At 38.4% G+C, this 15,704-nt stretch overlaps 1 protein-coding gene and 1 pseudogene across 3 annotated transcripts; one reads left to right on the top strand and one right to left on the bottom strand.

The window, feature by feature from the left end:
- Nucleotides 1–9,946, top strand: part of LOC133694395 (protein SABRE-like) — a 45,389-nt pseudogene extending 35,443 nt beyond the window's left edge.
- Nucleotides 9,947–10,288: 342 nt separating this feature from the next.
- Nucleotides 10,289–15,499, bottom strand: LOC133695185 (GATA transcription factor 24-like). Of its 3 annotated transcripts, none has more exons than XM_062117049.1 (10): nt 14,977–15,498; nt 14,338–14,424; nt 14,132–14,265; nt 13,514–13,624; nt 13,300–13,414; nt 12,238–12,297; nt 11,828–11,893; nt 11,672–11,740; nt 11,281–11,361; nt 10,289–10,749 (listed from the first exon to the last, which is right to left on the bottom strand). In XM_062117049.1, exons 1-10 carry the CDS (start codon nt 15,292–15,294, stop codon nt 10,684–10,686), a joined length of 1,107 nt encoding a protein of 368 aa, XP_061973033.1. In that variant the 5' UTR covers nt 15,295–15,498; the 3' UTR covers nt 10,289–10,683. The 3 variants fall into 3 exon arrangements, 2 of the variants coding, with proteins under 2 accessions (XP_061973033.1, XP_061973034.1); XR_009842390.1 differs by having other exon boundaries at nt 10,731–10,749; nt 11,641–11,740; nt 14,977–15,499; XM_062117050.1 differs by lacking the exon at nt 10,289–10,749 and having other exon boundaries at nt 11,645–11,740; nt 14,977–15,499.
- Between the last annotated feature and the right edge of the window lie 205 nt (nt 15,500–15,704).

The following is a 15,704-nucleotide window of genomic DNA, read 5'->3' as shown; positions in this document are numbered from 1 at the left end:
GTGTTCAACACCAATCCATTTATAGGTATCCCCTCATAGCAAAAAGAAAGAATTGTCATCTATTGGAGGTTAGTAGGGCACTCATGTTATCTATGAATCTCCCAAAATGTCTTTGGGAGAGGTAGTCACGGTATCCAACACCAATTTATTTACAGGTATACCCCTAACAAAATGATGTAGCAGAGAGGAAGAATCGTCATCTCTTGGAGGTTAGTAGGGCATTCATGTTATCCATGAATCTCCCAAAATACCTCTAGAGAAGGTAGTCTTCACTGCTACCTATTTGATAAATAGGGTTCTCACTTGAGTCTTAAATCATGACACTCCCATGAACTGTTTTTGAAAATTATTTCCTACTACTCGGTTAAGTGCAAATATGCCTTTAAAGGTTTTCAGTTGCATTGTGTTTGCTCACCAACAAGTGTTTTCTCGGTCCAAGTTGGATGCAAGGCCTAAAAAATGTGTCTTTGTGGGGGTATGCTCTTAACTAAAGGGATATAAATGCTTCAATCCCAATAATAGAAAGTTTCTTGTTGGTATGGATGTTGTCTTTTTTAAAAAAAAATAAACTGTTTTTTGAAAAACATATTCAGGGGAAGAGTCAAAGAGAAGATGTTGGGATTTTTTGAGATAGTTCTATGGCATTACAACAATACCTACTTTCCTAATGAATTCTTAAGTACACAGAATATGAAAGATTCTACTTTTAGTTAAGGAAATTAATTCTCATAAGGATTCTTAAAGGGTTGACTCCAACTTAAATAAGAAAACTAGTTAGAGTTGAATTTGATTTAGAGTCAAATAGGGAAAATAAATAACCATGAGAGATTGCCTTAAATAGAGTTCTTTTTTAAAAAAACAACAATAGATTTTAAACAACTTAAATCTAGTTTACTACCACATCATCCTGATATTGATACAGGGGGAGAAACATTGCAAGATAAGGACTTGAATCTGGGTAAATATCTTGCCATAGAATTGCAAGTTTACAGACGGAAGAAACCTCTTCATGGAAGAGTTCATCCATATCATGCATTAGACCAATCTCAACTCCACAGGCCTGATCAAGACTTACACCAAAATCATCCAGGCAAAACTTCTGATATCAATCTCTCTCTTCCCACTACATTTATTCCTAAACTTGCCAGCCTCGAACTAGTTGAAACCAATTTAGACATTCTTATAGCTATTAGAAAAGGTGTTAGGACCTGCACATCTCACCTAATAGCCAAATTCTTGTCATACCATAAATTGTCAAACACATACAAGGCCTTCACATCGAGTCTCTCACATGTCAATATCCCTAGGAATATACAAGAGGCCCTAGGAAATCATCACTGGAAACAGGCTGTTATGGAGGAGATGTTGGCTCTAAATAAAAACCAAACTTGGAGAACTGTTGACTTGCCTAAGGGAAAAAGGATTGTTGGGTGCAAATAGGTGTTTACTGTTAAATATAGAGTGGATGGGTCAATAGAGAGGCACAAAGCTAGGATGGTTACTAAGTATTTATCCAAACAAATGACCTTGTCTATCAAGAAACCTTCGCACCTGTAGCCAAAATAAACTCAATTAGGATACTGCTCTCCGTGGCTGTAAATTACAGTTGGCCTCTATATCAACTAAACATAAAAAATGCGTTTCTCAATGGCCGCCTTGAGGAAGAAGTATTCATGGATCTGCCACCTAGTTTTGAGAAGACACTTGGAAATGAAAAGGTGTGCAGACTAGTGAAAGCTCTCTATGGACTAAAACAATCTCCGAGAACATGGTTTGAGAGGTTTGGTAGAGTTGTGAAAGCATTTGGATATAGCCAGAGTAATGGAGACCCCACGAATTATTATTTAAGCACTCTAACATAAAAAAGAGAGTTATCTTAATTATGTATGTTAATGACATCATCTTGATAGAAAATGATATAACCAAGATTGAAAGAGGCATTCACAAAAGAATTTAAACTCAAAGACTTAGGTGAACTAAGGTATTTTTTGGGAATGGAATTTGCAAGGATCAAGAGAGAGATATTTGTCTCTCAAAGGAAGTACATTTTGGATTTGTTAGAAGAAACAAGGCTGATGGACTGTAAACCAGCAGACACCCCTATAGAGCCTCATTTAAATTTATAAATATGGAGCAGTATCAACACCTTAAAGGTAAGCTTATTTATCTTACACATACCAAGCCTAACATCTCTTTTTCAGTCAGCTTGGTGAGTCAATTTATGCACTCATCAAGCAGTGAACATCATGAGGCAGTGGTGAGGATTCTAAGGTACCTAAAGGGAGCACCAGGAATGACATGGAACAGTGAGCAAAAGACTTAAAGCATAAAAGAAATAAGCTTTTAGAGAAAGAATGAAGCAAAGAAAGAGAAGAATGGGGATTGGAGATATGTAAAATATGTAATATTTTTAATTAATCATCAAATTGTCTCACAAAATGATAGAGAAATATATAAATAGTAAAACCCTAAAACATCTTACTATTGAGCTCAACCCATTAAATCAAACTGTTTAGCATAAATAAAGTGTATTAACCTTTGACATACTGTAGAGTTTAGGGTGTGGAATATACTTTAAGCCTAAATGGGATACGCTTCTCAAGGAAATTACATTGATATAACTACCACTGTCTAAGATGATCTTGCACTCCTTATCTCCACATTTAATGTAAGTGTAAAAAATAACAATCCTTCTCTAATCCTCGATTCCTTTAGGTTGTATTAAAGCACATCTAACCACACTTAACCTTGTTGTCTCTCATCCTACAAAGTCGTGTTTGATTTGAGTGGTTATAGACCTAACACATCCTAGCAAGTTGGACTCATCCTCCTCGTCATTTAGGTCCTGAAAATCATCAGGATTGGGTTCATATACCTTATCAACACAATTGTCTTCTTCACCCGGATCCTCTTGCCCCCTGATGAATAGAGCTTTACTGGAGCAACTAGAGGAAACATGACCAAAACCCTAACATTTAAAACACTAAATTCTTGAGGTTATCTTAGATGATTCCTTAAAAATACCCTTACCCTTGTCTTCTCTAGGTATCTAGGAAATCAAAGGATTGGGTTTACGGGGTGGGGCACCCAATATAAAATTATTATTACCAGGTTGGAACCTAGAAGGAGTAATATGAATGTCCTGACATCTCGTCCACTGGCTTTTTATGACCAACTCATAATTTTGTATTATGGATAAGCTTCATTAAGGGTGGACACACCTCTAAGCACAACCTCTTTTCTAAGGTCATCGTTTAAGCCTTTTCAAAATCTACTTAAGGTCATTGCTTCATCTTCCCTAACTGCACACTTCATCCTATACTCGTCAAATGATGTGACATTTTCATTAGTAGGCTTACCTCTTTGCCTCAAGTTATTCCACTAGTCTAAGAGATTTCCCCTATAAGAATGAGGTAAGTACTTTTCTTGTAACTTAATTTTCATTTCAACCGAATCCGTAATAGGGGGTTGACCTCTCCTAACCAAAGATTCTCCTACACTTTCCCGATAGAGCTGAGTGGTTCCACTAAGTTTCATTTTTGTGAATCTTACCTTCCTATTCTCAGATAAATTATATCAGTCAAAGAATTGAATCATGTCACGGATCCATCTATCAAAGATCCACAGGTCAAGTTGACCTTTAAAAGTTGGGGCTTCTACTTTGATATGCCTCATGATTCGCTCACCAGGGTCTTCATAGTCATAATGACCTTAATTACGGTTATGTTGACGGTTCCTAGAGTGAGCTGGTCTTTGACAGTAATCATTGGAACGCTCACTATTGTTAGGGTCGTCAAAGTCATTGTGACCTTGGTGGTGGTTATGTTGGCGATTCCTACGAGGAGCTGGTCTTTGAGGATTCCTATGGTTGTCATTAGAATGTTCACTCTCACTAGACTATCTTACTTGCAAAGTTTCTATGGACTCCACCCTTCCAAAAATATTGTCATTTGATTGGACATGTTCATTTTTGTTCACTTAAGTTGTAATTGCTTTTGAGTATCTTTAAGAGCATTACTAGAGTTTGGGTTCATGGTAGCTATGACTTCTAGATTGTGTACTAGACGACTACTACGTAAATGCATGCAAAAACTGATCTCAAGACTGTGACTGAGATCACAAACAACACCTGCAAGTAAAAATGAAAAATAAAATTACAACTAATATTTAATTATTTTATTTATCATAGAGACTAAGTAATGACATATTAAACCAAGAAAATTCACAAGTAAGCAACGTAAGTCCTCTAAATGCAAACAAGTAATCCAAACACAATGTTTCAGTTTTTCCACAAATTTAACCAAGCTCCATAATTAATTAAGAGGACCGAATATTCAATGTCAATAAACAAGCCTAAAATTAAGGTAATTCAATTTGCAAGGCGGACGATGTAATTGATTTATAGGCAAGCACAAAGAATAATATTAATGCTAAATCTTGGTTAACAAGTGCAAAAGCATACCAAGAATAATGATATTCAATGGATAAAAGAATTTATGACCAGATGATGTGGCAGCTGACGCGACATTATAGGATTACGTGGTGGAATTTGCTCATATGATGGCTTGATGACATGTTTGCCTATGTTGACGTGGCTCTAGAGAGCTGAGATGGCAGGTGATGTGGCAGGGTTAATTAATTCTACCTCAAATGTCTTTTGTGCTGCAATCTCTTTGCTGATTTTCCTTGTTGTTGTTGATGGCAGCGTGATGTGACTGCTGAAGGCGAGGACGATTGCAGTCTGTCACTGAAGGTGATGGTTGCCGCTGGTCGGTTCTACTACTAGCGAGCTCAGGCACGACAAATGGCTGTTGTCACTGATGAATCTGTTGTGGAGGCACTGTGAGAGTTTGCTGGTGTGAAATGTTGGCGAGTGACCGATCTGCTGTTATTAATGGAGAAGATGAAATTGGTTGAGGCGCCGCTATCAACGAAGATCTACTATTGCTGGTGTGGGCGACCTATTATGGATGCAGCGTTGCGGGGTGTTAAAGGCAGTAAATCGACGTGTACCTATGGATTGATGTGATGTCTTGGCTGTAATTGACGTTGATGCAAAATTTCCGACGATTGAGTTTTGATGATGAACAATGAATAATATCTTCTTCTTTTTTTGTAATCAAAACAGTAGGACGTTCTTTTCTTTTCTTAGATCAAACCGGATCTAGGGTTAGGATTAAGTATAAACATGTAGATCGTTTAATTGTAAGAACAATTAAAACCATAGCTTTGATACCAAATTTGATGCGGAACAATGAACAAAAAACTTAAAGCATTAAAGAAATAAGTTTTTAGAGAAAGAATAAAGTAAAGGAAGAGAAGAATGGAGATTTTAGATATGCAAAACCTACAATATTTTTAATTAATCATCAAATTGTCTCACAAAATGATAGGAAAACATATAAATAGTAAAACTCTAAAACATCTTACTATTGAGTTTAGTCTATCAAATCAAATGAACAATAAGATAGGCTCAAATAAGCTTAGTCTCCTAATCAAAAAGTAACAGACCAGGTCATCCTACATTATCTTTGTCTATATACCTGTATAATTTGCAACGTGAATCTAGTTTCCCAACTGAGGAAGGGGGTTGTTATTTGCTAACAAAGGACAGTTTCAGATAGAAAAGTCTACATTGACGTAGATTAGGCAAGAAGCATCACCGATGGGAGATCAACTTAACACTATTGTGTGTTTGTGGGTGGAAATTTAGTCACTTGGAGAAGCAAAATGCAAGGCGTTGTTGCTAGAAGCAATGCTGAAGCCGAGTTCAGAGCAGCAGCAGCGCTAGGAATTTGTGAAATATTGTAGGTGGAAAGACTTCTTAAGGACCTAAATGTATCAACACCTCAACCTCTAAAATTGTACTCCGATCCTGCGATTGCAATTGCACACAATCCAGTTCTATATGATAGAACTAAACATATCGAAATCAACAAACACTTCATCAAGGAAATACTAGAAAGTGGACAGATTTGCATATCCTATCTACCTACTGCAGAACAAGAGGTTGTATGTCTCAGCAAAGGACTACCGAATAACCACTTTGATAGGCTAGTGAGCAAGCTGGGCATGGAGGATATTTTCAAGCCAGCTTGAGAGGGAGTGTTGTGAAAACAGAATCCCTAGATTCTACGAATTCTTGTGTTGATCACAAATAGAAAATAATCTCTATAATTACTGGTGGTGACCAGAATCCTACAAATAGGAAACAATCTCTTAATTATTACGAATATTATGTTAGCTAAAAGTTAGGGATCTAGACCCTAAATTAGCCCTAATAAGCTTGTGCTGTATGTTCTCAGCATAATTATCAATGAAAAAAAAACCTCTTTTTTTTCATCTAAATCTTTAAAATGTAATATACTTGCTCCAGAAAATGTTCATATTCGGGGTTTTCCAACTCCCTTCGTATTATGTTTGTCTATTGAAACATCTAACAAATGGTACTCGTGCTTCGGGTCATTTTCTTCCGGCAGGGTAGATTCTTGCTTGCTGTCATTTCTGGTTTTGTATTAGCTCGATCATTTAATTCTATTCTTCATGTTGGATACGAGATTATTGAACAAGCACTGGTTAATGGAAACGTCCAAATTCCTGAACATGTACCTGAAATGACATGGAAGTGCATGGAGTTCTCCGTAATGTTGGAGCATGTACAGGCTCATGTTGCACCAACTGATGTTGATCCAGGGGCTGGACTGCAGTGGCTTCCAAAATTCGTAGAAGCTCTCCAAAAGTAAAACGCATTGGTGCTCTACTTGAAAGAGTGTTCATGCCTTGCGATATGTACTTTCGGTACACAAGACCCAAAGGCGGTACTCCAGACTTGAAGGTAAAACAACAATTTTATGCTATAGGATAGTTTATATTGCCTCGCTTATCAGTACACAATGCTTTGGTTGTGTGCACTATTGCTGAACATGTACCTGAAATGACATGGAAGTGCATGGAGTTCTCCGTAATGTTGGAGCATGTACAGGCTCATGTTGCACCAACTGATGTTGATCCAGGGGCTGGACTGCAGTGGCTTCCAAAATTCGTAGAAGCTCTTCAAAAGTAAAACGCATTGGTGCTCTACTTGAAAGAGTGTTCATGCCTTGCGATATGTACTTTCGGTACACAAGACCCAAAGGCGGTACTCCAGACTTGAAGGTAAAACAACAATTTTATGCTATAGGATAGTTTATATTGCCTCGCTTATCAGTACACAATGCTTTGGTTGTGTGCACTATTGCTTATCCTTTGGAATCCTCTGAAATTAATCTTTTAAATGCTGATTGTTTTATCAAGTTGAATTCTGTGTTTTGAACGATATGCTTACCTTCCAATTATTTTACTACAGGTCAAGCCTCTGTAAGAGCTTACGTTCAATTCTCATAACATAATGGCAACAATGACATCCCGCCAGTTTCAGGTTATGCTGGATGTGTTGACCAATCTCCTCTTTGTATGGCTCCCAAGTGAAGATTTTTTTATTTTATTTGCATTTTTTCTTTGGTTTCCTTTTAGGTCCTGTCTCAACACGCTGTCTTGTATTTGAAATTATGAGTTGCATTCGATTTACCAGTTTTTCTTTTATGTCTTGCTTTTTTCGTTCCCTTCTTTATCTTTTCATCTTTCCCCATCTGTTTGTGGTTGGCTCTGATAGCTCGAAACAGTAGTTTTGATGATTGTTTCTTTTACACTGTAGATTAGGAATGGACTTTGTGGCGTATGCTTGGACTTGTCAGTTAATTTCTGATTCAGATTGCTGTTAGTAGTTGTTAGGGAATTCCGGCACTCCATGCGCGGACCGGTGGTGTATTGATATTTGCTCATAGAAGGTTTAAGCACACTGACACAATATTTTACGTGGTTCGGCAAATCGCCTACATCCACGGGAGAGCATGGAGGAGGATCACTCAACTTCCAGCTCACACACTCTGCTGCATATGGTAGCAGGGCTGTTGCCCATGGCAGCAGCTCCTCTTTCTCTTCACTTCACGTTTTCCCTCACTCTCACAACTCTCACATTTTGCTCTCACATAATGCCTCTATTTATAGGCATTTCATGGTGCTACTCCACTTGTTCTTTTGTCAATAATGGTGGCTGCCAAACTTACCAAACTTTGACATTAGACAATGGTTGTTGGCTGCCACCAACAACCCACCATTGCAACCATCTTCTTTGACAATGGTGGCTGCTGCAATTGTCAATGGTTGTTGCACATTAATGGCAACCAACCTAAGAATTTCTTGTTGGGACTATGGACATCACCTATCTCCACATTGGTATGATATTGTCTACTTTGGGCCTGAGCTCTCATGGATTTGCTCTTGGGCTATACCCAAAAGGCCTCATATCAATGGAGATATTTGTCCATCCTTATATACCCATGATCCTCCCCATTTCTAGCCAATGTGGGACTTTGGTCGTATACCCAACAATCCTCCCCTCGAACAAAGGACTACCGAGTCTCCCCTCAAACTGATCATTCATCCGTCCACTCTCAACCAACCAGGATTCTTCATTCTCTACTTCACCGTGTTAGGGTCAGGACACGTCCATGAAGCATCCGGAGAGCACTACCTGACTTGAGAGTTTGCTCTTTCTAGGTCAACTCCTCTTCACTGTGTTGGGATCAGGACACGTCCATGAAGGGAGCACACCGCCTATCCAATAGAGCTGATCCATGGATTACATCGTGATTGGGGGCCCACCACCTTTTGTTCGGCATTCTGAAGATTCATCCATCATGGCTAACTCCAGGGGCCTGGCTCTGATACCACTTGTTGGGACTATGGACACCACCTATGTCCACATTGGTATGATATTGTCCACTTTGAGCCTGAGCCCTCATGGATTTGCTTTTGGGCTATACCCAAAAGGCCTCATATCAATGGAGATATTTGTTCATCCTTATATACCCATGATCCTCCTCATTTCTAGCCAATGTGGGACTTTGGTCGTATACCCAACAATAGTCTGCGTAGGCTCTTTATCAGTCGTAATTTGAAAAGACATGAAGCTTCTTCTTCATGCATTCATGCAACAAAAGAGTCTGATGTCCCATCCAAAGTGATTGGCAATTCAGCCCCTGGGTTAAGGAGAACTTCATCTTCTCTTGGCAGAACATGGGATGAGATGGTTGCAGAGTCTGTTGCCACTGTACTTGTCATACAGGCCCACTCATCCAGCATTTCTTCCTCAAAAAGCGAGCCATTTGATTCTATTGAGCAACCAGATGAATCATCTGAAAGTAAGTTAAAAGAGAGTCCAAGCTTGTGAAGTCTAGCCGGTCATCTCAGGAGGAGAAAAAGGTTGGGAAAACAAATGAAGAGAAAAGATCTCGACCTCGAGAAGTAATGGAATATAACAACATTAAGATAAGCCAGGTTGGTTTACTGTGTGAAATGATCATCAATTATGTTGTGTGGTACTGATTTGTTGTACAGTAATGTGTTTCATATTACTCTGGTGTAGGTTTAGCTGCAGCTTACTCATGAAAGCTCAAGATTTAATCTGCATGAACTTGAGCTGCTGATTGATACATTTCAGTGTGTCGAGTTTACAGGGACTTGGAGGAGACTGTTCTCACGAGTTAAGAAGCGTGTAGAAGTCTGTCACGGGAATGCAGGTAATGAATATGCACTGAGATAACTTTACGGCCTCTAATCTCATGAGTCAATAACCTATCTATTTTGCAAGGCTGCAGTTTGATTCTATCCAATGCTATCTAGCATGAAGGAGCTTTACCTCTATAATGAAAGTGATATCAACATTAAAGAGGTACATGATTGACCGTTCATCTCTTTTGTACGTGTAAGCAAGCGCAGGGCACCTGAGAAACTTTCCATGCATCTTGACTGGTGTATTATGCAAGTGAGGAGCTGTTGGTAATCTTTATTTCAGAGCTTGACTGGTGGGGCATTGCACGAAATTTACATGAATGCTCCATGCTAGAAAATCAATGAAAATAACATTTCGCAATCATGTTTTGATTGCACCGAAGCTCGATAATTGATTAAACAATAACATATCTTGTTCATCATCACCAGTCTCTGTACATTGATCGTTTCCGAGCTGTACACTTCAGGTCGATTTTGCTTCAAGAAAACAATTCCATTACACAACACAGTCGGAAAGTTCTCCTCTGGATGCAGACACAACTCATGGTCCATGCCAAATTTACCTTCGCTATTCACAAAACGTCGGGTGCCCAAGGGAAGGGAAAAAAAAAAAAAAAACATTAGCATTTCTACCACCCTTGTCGCTTGGGCAAACCCATGTATTGAAATATCAGAATACCAGAAACATACTTATTTTAGCCATTTGGACCAGTGTTAAGAATGATTAACAAGTACATTGCAATTTTATAACAGCCTAAATCACATATAGACAGTAGTAAACGCACTCAGGTGTGTCCTAATGGATCCAGAACTAATATCCACAAGAAGCGTTGCCCCATATAGACAGTAGTAATCACATCTCCTGCCATGAAATCAAAGCTGCAGTTGCGAACCAATGACATGCCTGTTTATAGTTACAATTCACAATTTGCTAATTACACCCTTCATGAGAGATATAAGTAACTTTCCGTCCATGTAGCATCACATCACGGTAAGAGGGATCAAAATGCTAGCACCCATCTCCTATCCAAGTCTCTCCAACATTAATGGACAAGAGCAAACCGTCACCTTCTACTCAAAATTAGCAGGAATGTCAAGTTCTGTATCTGAAGGATTAGCGAGCTCAACCAGTGGTTCCTGCAAATCCCAAAACTTTGTCATGAAAGCCTCTTATTTCCCAACATGTCATCCGAAATCATTGATTAAGTGAATAATACCTTATCATAATTTATCCAAAAAAAAAAATACCTATGCCTTATAATAAACAAGGTAAAGAAATTGGTCATATTGTGATGTAATGATTAAAAAAAAAACTTCATTAGATTTGACATTTTGAAGATAACTCTTAGTTGCTTAATAGCACATGAACATACTAGTGTACTCCATGAACTTTGTTTTGTGTTCTGTTCAAGAAACAACTCTTTAACTATGTGCAATTGCACATAAATGCTACTGCCATCCCTGGCTTCCTGTATCTTGACTTCCAAATTTCCCCTTACATCTGACAAGAACTCTTTCTCAAGGGTAAGAGGCTTGCCCAAAAGGCTAACAGATAGAAAATGCACTGTTAGTACACCAACAGGGAAGTCAAGGCACATACCACAGAGGACACCAGCACTTAGCAATCATGTAATGTGCTATCAATTGATTTTCATTTAGGTATTATACCTGCTCATCATCATCTCCAGAAGAATGGACAGCTCCCATTGGCAAAGTATTTGTAAGATCTTGATCAGCTTCTTGCAAAACCTGCACCGAGTGATGTACAGATGACCCAATTGGGTAGGAAAAATAAATCAGATGACATAAACAGAAGACATTCTGATACGGCTTTTGATAAAAATCCAGAAACATAAGGCGCACACACAGAAAACAACACCGAGTAGAAAAGAAATCAATGCCACAATAAAAAAACAAACTGCTTCCATCCATTGCAAAATTACTGAAGCTAGAAAAGACAGGAACTATACAGTTTTTGCTCCAAAATCAAGCAATAAATGATTCTGAACAACCAACAGATTCATTTACTTGCATGTTAAGGCTGGGATTGGAAGCATACTTCATCTGGATTGATAGAACGATTGTTGAATCCTTCATTAACTGCCTTGGGAAGATTTTTAGCAGTTCCCTGCATGCCCCATAGATCAACTTAGAAAGATGAAACATGCAGTCAAGTTATCAACGACATAATAGCTATGGTAAGATGAGACAGTACATGCTCATCCTGGTTACCAGAGAATTCCCCTTCCATAATGGAAGGCTTGACATCAATTGGTGTTCCCTGCAAATCTCATCAAGATCAAAGGTTAAACCAGTCAAACCAATGATAGTAACAGTGTCAATGCTATTACCACCACTATAAATGTTCAAATTAGAATGAGACTACAGTGTAAAATTTCAGTGCCGGATTCAGAAATCAATAGATAAGAGCAAAAATCAAAGGCATCGCATAGAACTATCCCATGTATATGTAATAAAGGATAAAGCAGTGACAGGATAAAATAGGAACTCATCATTGGCAAAGTCAAATCCAAGCTTGTAAGAGAGCAGCACATTTTTAAAGCAGCAGTTCATAAAAAAAATAAAAATAAAAATAGAAAAACAGCTATTACTCATTGTACATACAGGTTCAATTTGGCCCATTGGAAGATTCCTTCCTCCTTTACTGAGATCCCTCAATGATCCCTGCATGTTCAACAAGGGAAATGTAGAAGTCACTTCAAGTAGAAATCCAAAATGATTAATAACATTAGAAACCACAGAGAAGCTCAATCTGAAGCATATCTGGAAACTGCTGCCTAACAAACAGCTTGCAATATCCAATATCCAAAATAGGTGCACTTCTATTCACAACCCTACAGGATTGGAAAAAAAAAGAAAAGAAAAGGAAAGAAAACTATAAGACCATTGCCTGCCTTAACATGTTTAATTTTGAACATTCACATGGTTTGTTGGTTTTGCACAACTTAATTATATGCTTGCACATAAATTTATCACATTTTGTCCTGGCCACAACAGTGACTTCAAATGTTCAAATCCTAGGTGGGATGGGATGTGGATTTAGGGACTAAAATGTTCAGACCTTGCATTGTAGTCCAAGCCTTCTTCAGCCTCCCAATAAACCAAGAAGAAAAACCACCTTTTCGTCCTTTAATTTTTCATTAGCTATGCAATCAAGTGCAACAGAAGATTGGATGATAAGATTACTCATCAAGTGTTATCCCTGGACCATTATGAGAAATGAAATGTGAATTGTTCCTAAAATGCAGCATGAGAATTAGCAAGTCAAACAGTTAGTACAGATATCAAATTTTTGCAAAAAAAGTATCCAATGACTAAACAAAATCATCTTTTCATGTTTTCTTCATCTTTTTTTCATATCAAAAAGGGCATATAAATGAACAAGTGTTTATATCGAGCATGTGAAATGATATTATTTTTCTAAAGGACTTTCACCAGCGCACTGGACAGATTTGCATAGCTGAACATGTTAAAGAATGGGTAAGAACAGAGCACAAACTTATTACCTTTCTGAATAAACTTTGAAGACATCAGAAACAAAGAGTTTATTTTTGCCATTTAGAAACACTTGTAAACAGATACAACTCATCTGATTGATAATTGACTGTTTAACTCTATGACTCCAACAGCTGCAGTTAACATGCATTTTAAAGCAAAAAAAAAAACCTTATTTGCCCACATAAGGCCACACGCGTTACACAAAGTCCTGGGTCCAGCTGGTCCACGACGCATTGCAGGAGTATTATTTTCACTAACACCACAGTGCTGACATCTCCTGACACTAAAACGCATTGCAAAAGCACATCATTGTCATAAATATTTTTAAATAGTGGAACTGAGTGGAACTGTCAAATCCAGATTATGTTTTTAACCAACTCACACAGTTTCTGGACGAGGTATGACATCCTGAAGGCAACTCTGACTGGAGTCCCAACTTGAACCACCTGGGCTTTCTTTTAAGGATGCAAATTGCCCATTCTTGCGGTGCATTCTGGCAGGACAACAAAGAGGAGAGTGACACACTGTTAATACCAAAATACTTTCAATGATATTACCAGACAATCTTAAAGGATGCCTGGGAAAAGGTTTAATTATCTAGCTTAACTAATTATCTCCACCCCTCACATCAAAGTACTTCTCTTTCTGTGACAAGCATCCCCAATACATACAGAATGCTCTGCCTAGTTCCAATAACCACCAAACATAGATGAGCACAATTAGCAGAATTTTTAAAGGAAAAAAAACCAGCAATGACCACAGCACATTCAGCTGCCTCCATTCGTTGAACTAAAAAAGGTTTTAACTCTCCGTAGCTATCACCCAAGCAAATACATAAAAAGGAAATAAAACAAGAAAATCATCTTGTTTTGTTGCAAAGAAAAATCACTGATCCTAGCAACCTAGTTCATTATTTTCCAGAAACATAACATAATCAAGCAGCATGAAAAACATTTTTAAAAGGGGCCAAATTTGAAGTTAAAGATTTAGTTGGCAGTACCTCTGTGCAACCTCTTTACGCACAGTGTATCTTATTTTCTTGTCAAAACATCTCTCCTTTCGTTTTTCACGGAATCTAACAAGTGAGGCTATTCTTCGTGAAAGATTTGAGAACTTTGGGTTGTCGACCACTCCCTAGAGAATGCATGAAATGTAAGCTCAGGAAGCAATGGCATTGCTCTTGATAACCCAAAAACTCAGTATTACCCTATTATTTTGATCATATGGCACTTCAATAGTAGGTACTGCAGTGGGCATATCTCTTCCTCCCAGAAGCAAGAGTACTGCTTGCACCTGACAATCAAAACAATAATTTCATTCTTTTAAAGGAAACATATCCAGACAGACAACTACAGAGCAATTGTGGAAAACAGATGGAAAGATGAAAGGAACAAAAACAAATTATTGCATTTAATTACATTTTTCCAAATAAGTAGATGTAGCAAACAAACATGTATCCAATGCAATAACCGAAGATGCAATTGTTGCTTCCGCAGTTCCCAAAAAAACCACAGAAACAATATACATAGCACATGCAGTAGTTTCCCTAAGAACTGAAAGCATCTACATTCGAGTATCAATGCACAAATATGGCGTTGCTCAAAATTGAAAGCATCAAAGTACGATGCTAATTTCCAAAGTATATGAAGTTGAAAAGAACATAAATTTTTACAAATTTTGTGCGTATTTGTTAATTTCCAAAGTACGATGCTAATTTCCTATATGCTAATTTGCACACATATAGGATTCCGTGCAAAAAATTAACAAATACGCACATAAGCATCATATGCATACAAAATTCCCATTTTTGAAGTTAAAATCATGGAGAACAAAACAAGGAGAGACCTTTTCAGGGGTAACAGCAGGGAAAACGTAAACTTCTCCTTCAAAAGAGAGAGTGAGCTCACTAGTCCTAGAAGTCGTAACCACACCATCACCAACTCCTACTCGTACTCCACGGTGGTGCTCTGCCACGCTCACCCCTGAATTCACTTGCGCTACTGTTGCTGCCTCTTTCATGCCATCCATACCATCAGCGTCTTCATACTCTCCGTCGTCGTCGTCGATCTGTATCGAAGCTCGCGTTCGGTGGTCCTCGTACGGACGCGCCTGTAGTGACTGTGGATTCGTCGCCGTCGCCGTCGCCGCCGCCGCCGCCGCCATATAAAACCCTAACCGTCGTGGAAACTGGAAACCTTAAGTTAGGTCACTCAGCAACTCCCAGCAGGCCTGTTGCATTGAATTTCTTTATTTAAATAAAAATAGCTAATGTTTGCAGGGGTGTGTAGTGTGGTGTAGTGCGCTCGTGTTCCTTCCTTGGAGAGTCTCCATTTGGAAATTTATTTTATTATTTTTCTGATTGAAAGCGAATTTGTCTTGTCTAGATAGAACAATTTCTCTTGGGCGTGATCTGGAGTTGCGCGGGATCATGATGTTAGGATGTGCCATCATTATGATTTTTACACGGGATGATATGCGTGTGTGGAACCCACCCTCTGGTTTTTGGGATGAGGATCCAACGGCTGGTGCTAATGGCCGAGAAATTAGTATTTATGGGATAGTGTGATAGCTTT

Source organism: Populus nigra, chromosome 5 (genome assembly GCF_951802175.1).
Source record: "Populus nigra chromosome 5, ddPopNigr1.1, whole genome shotgun sequence".
NCBI lineage: Eukaryota > Viridiplantae > Streptophyta > Magnoliopsida > Malpighiales > Salicaceae > Populus > Populus nigra.
Note: the sequence above shows the minus strand (reverse complement) of the source record. Positions and strands in the feature narration are given on the sequence as shown.

What these genes read in the sequence shown, in the direction of transcription:
- LOC133695185 (XM_062117049.1), bottom strand. Translation starts at nt 15,294, where the DNA reads ATGGCGGCGGCGGCGGCGGCGACGGCGACGGCGACGAATCCACAGTCA. An exon ending in CATATGATCAAAATAATAGG is followed by an intron (nt 14,266 to 14,337) that starts GTAATACTGAGT and finishes TGCATTCTCTAG; the next exon opens with GGAGTGGTCGACAACCCAAA. An exon ending in CAATGGGCCAAATTGAACCT is followed by an intron (nt 11,894 to 12,237) that starts GTATGTACAATG and finishes TGAGATTTGCAG; the next exon opens with GGAACACCAATTGATGTCAA.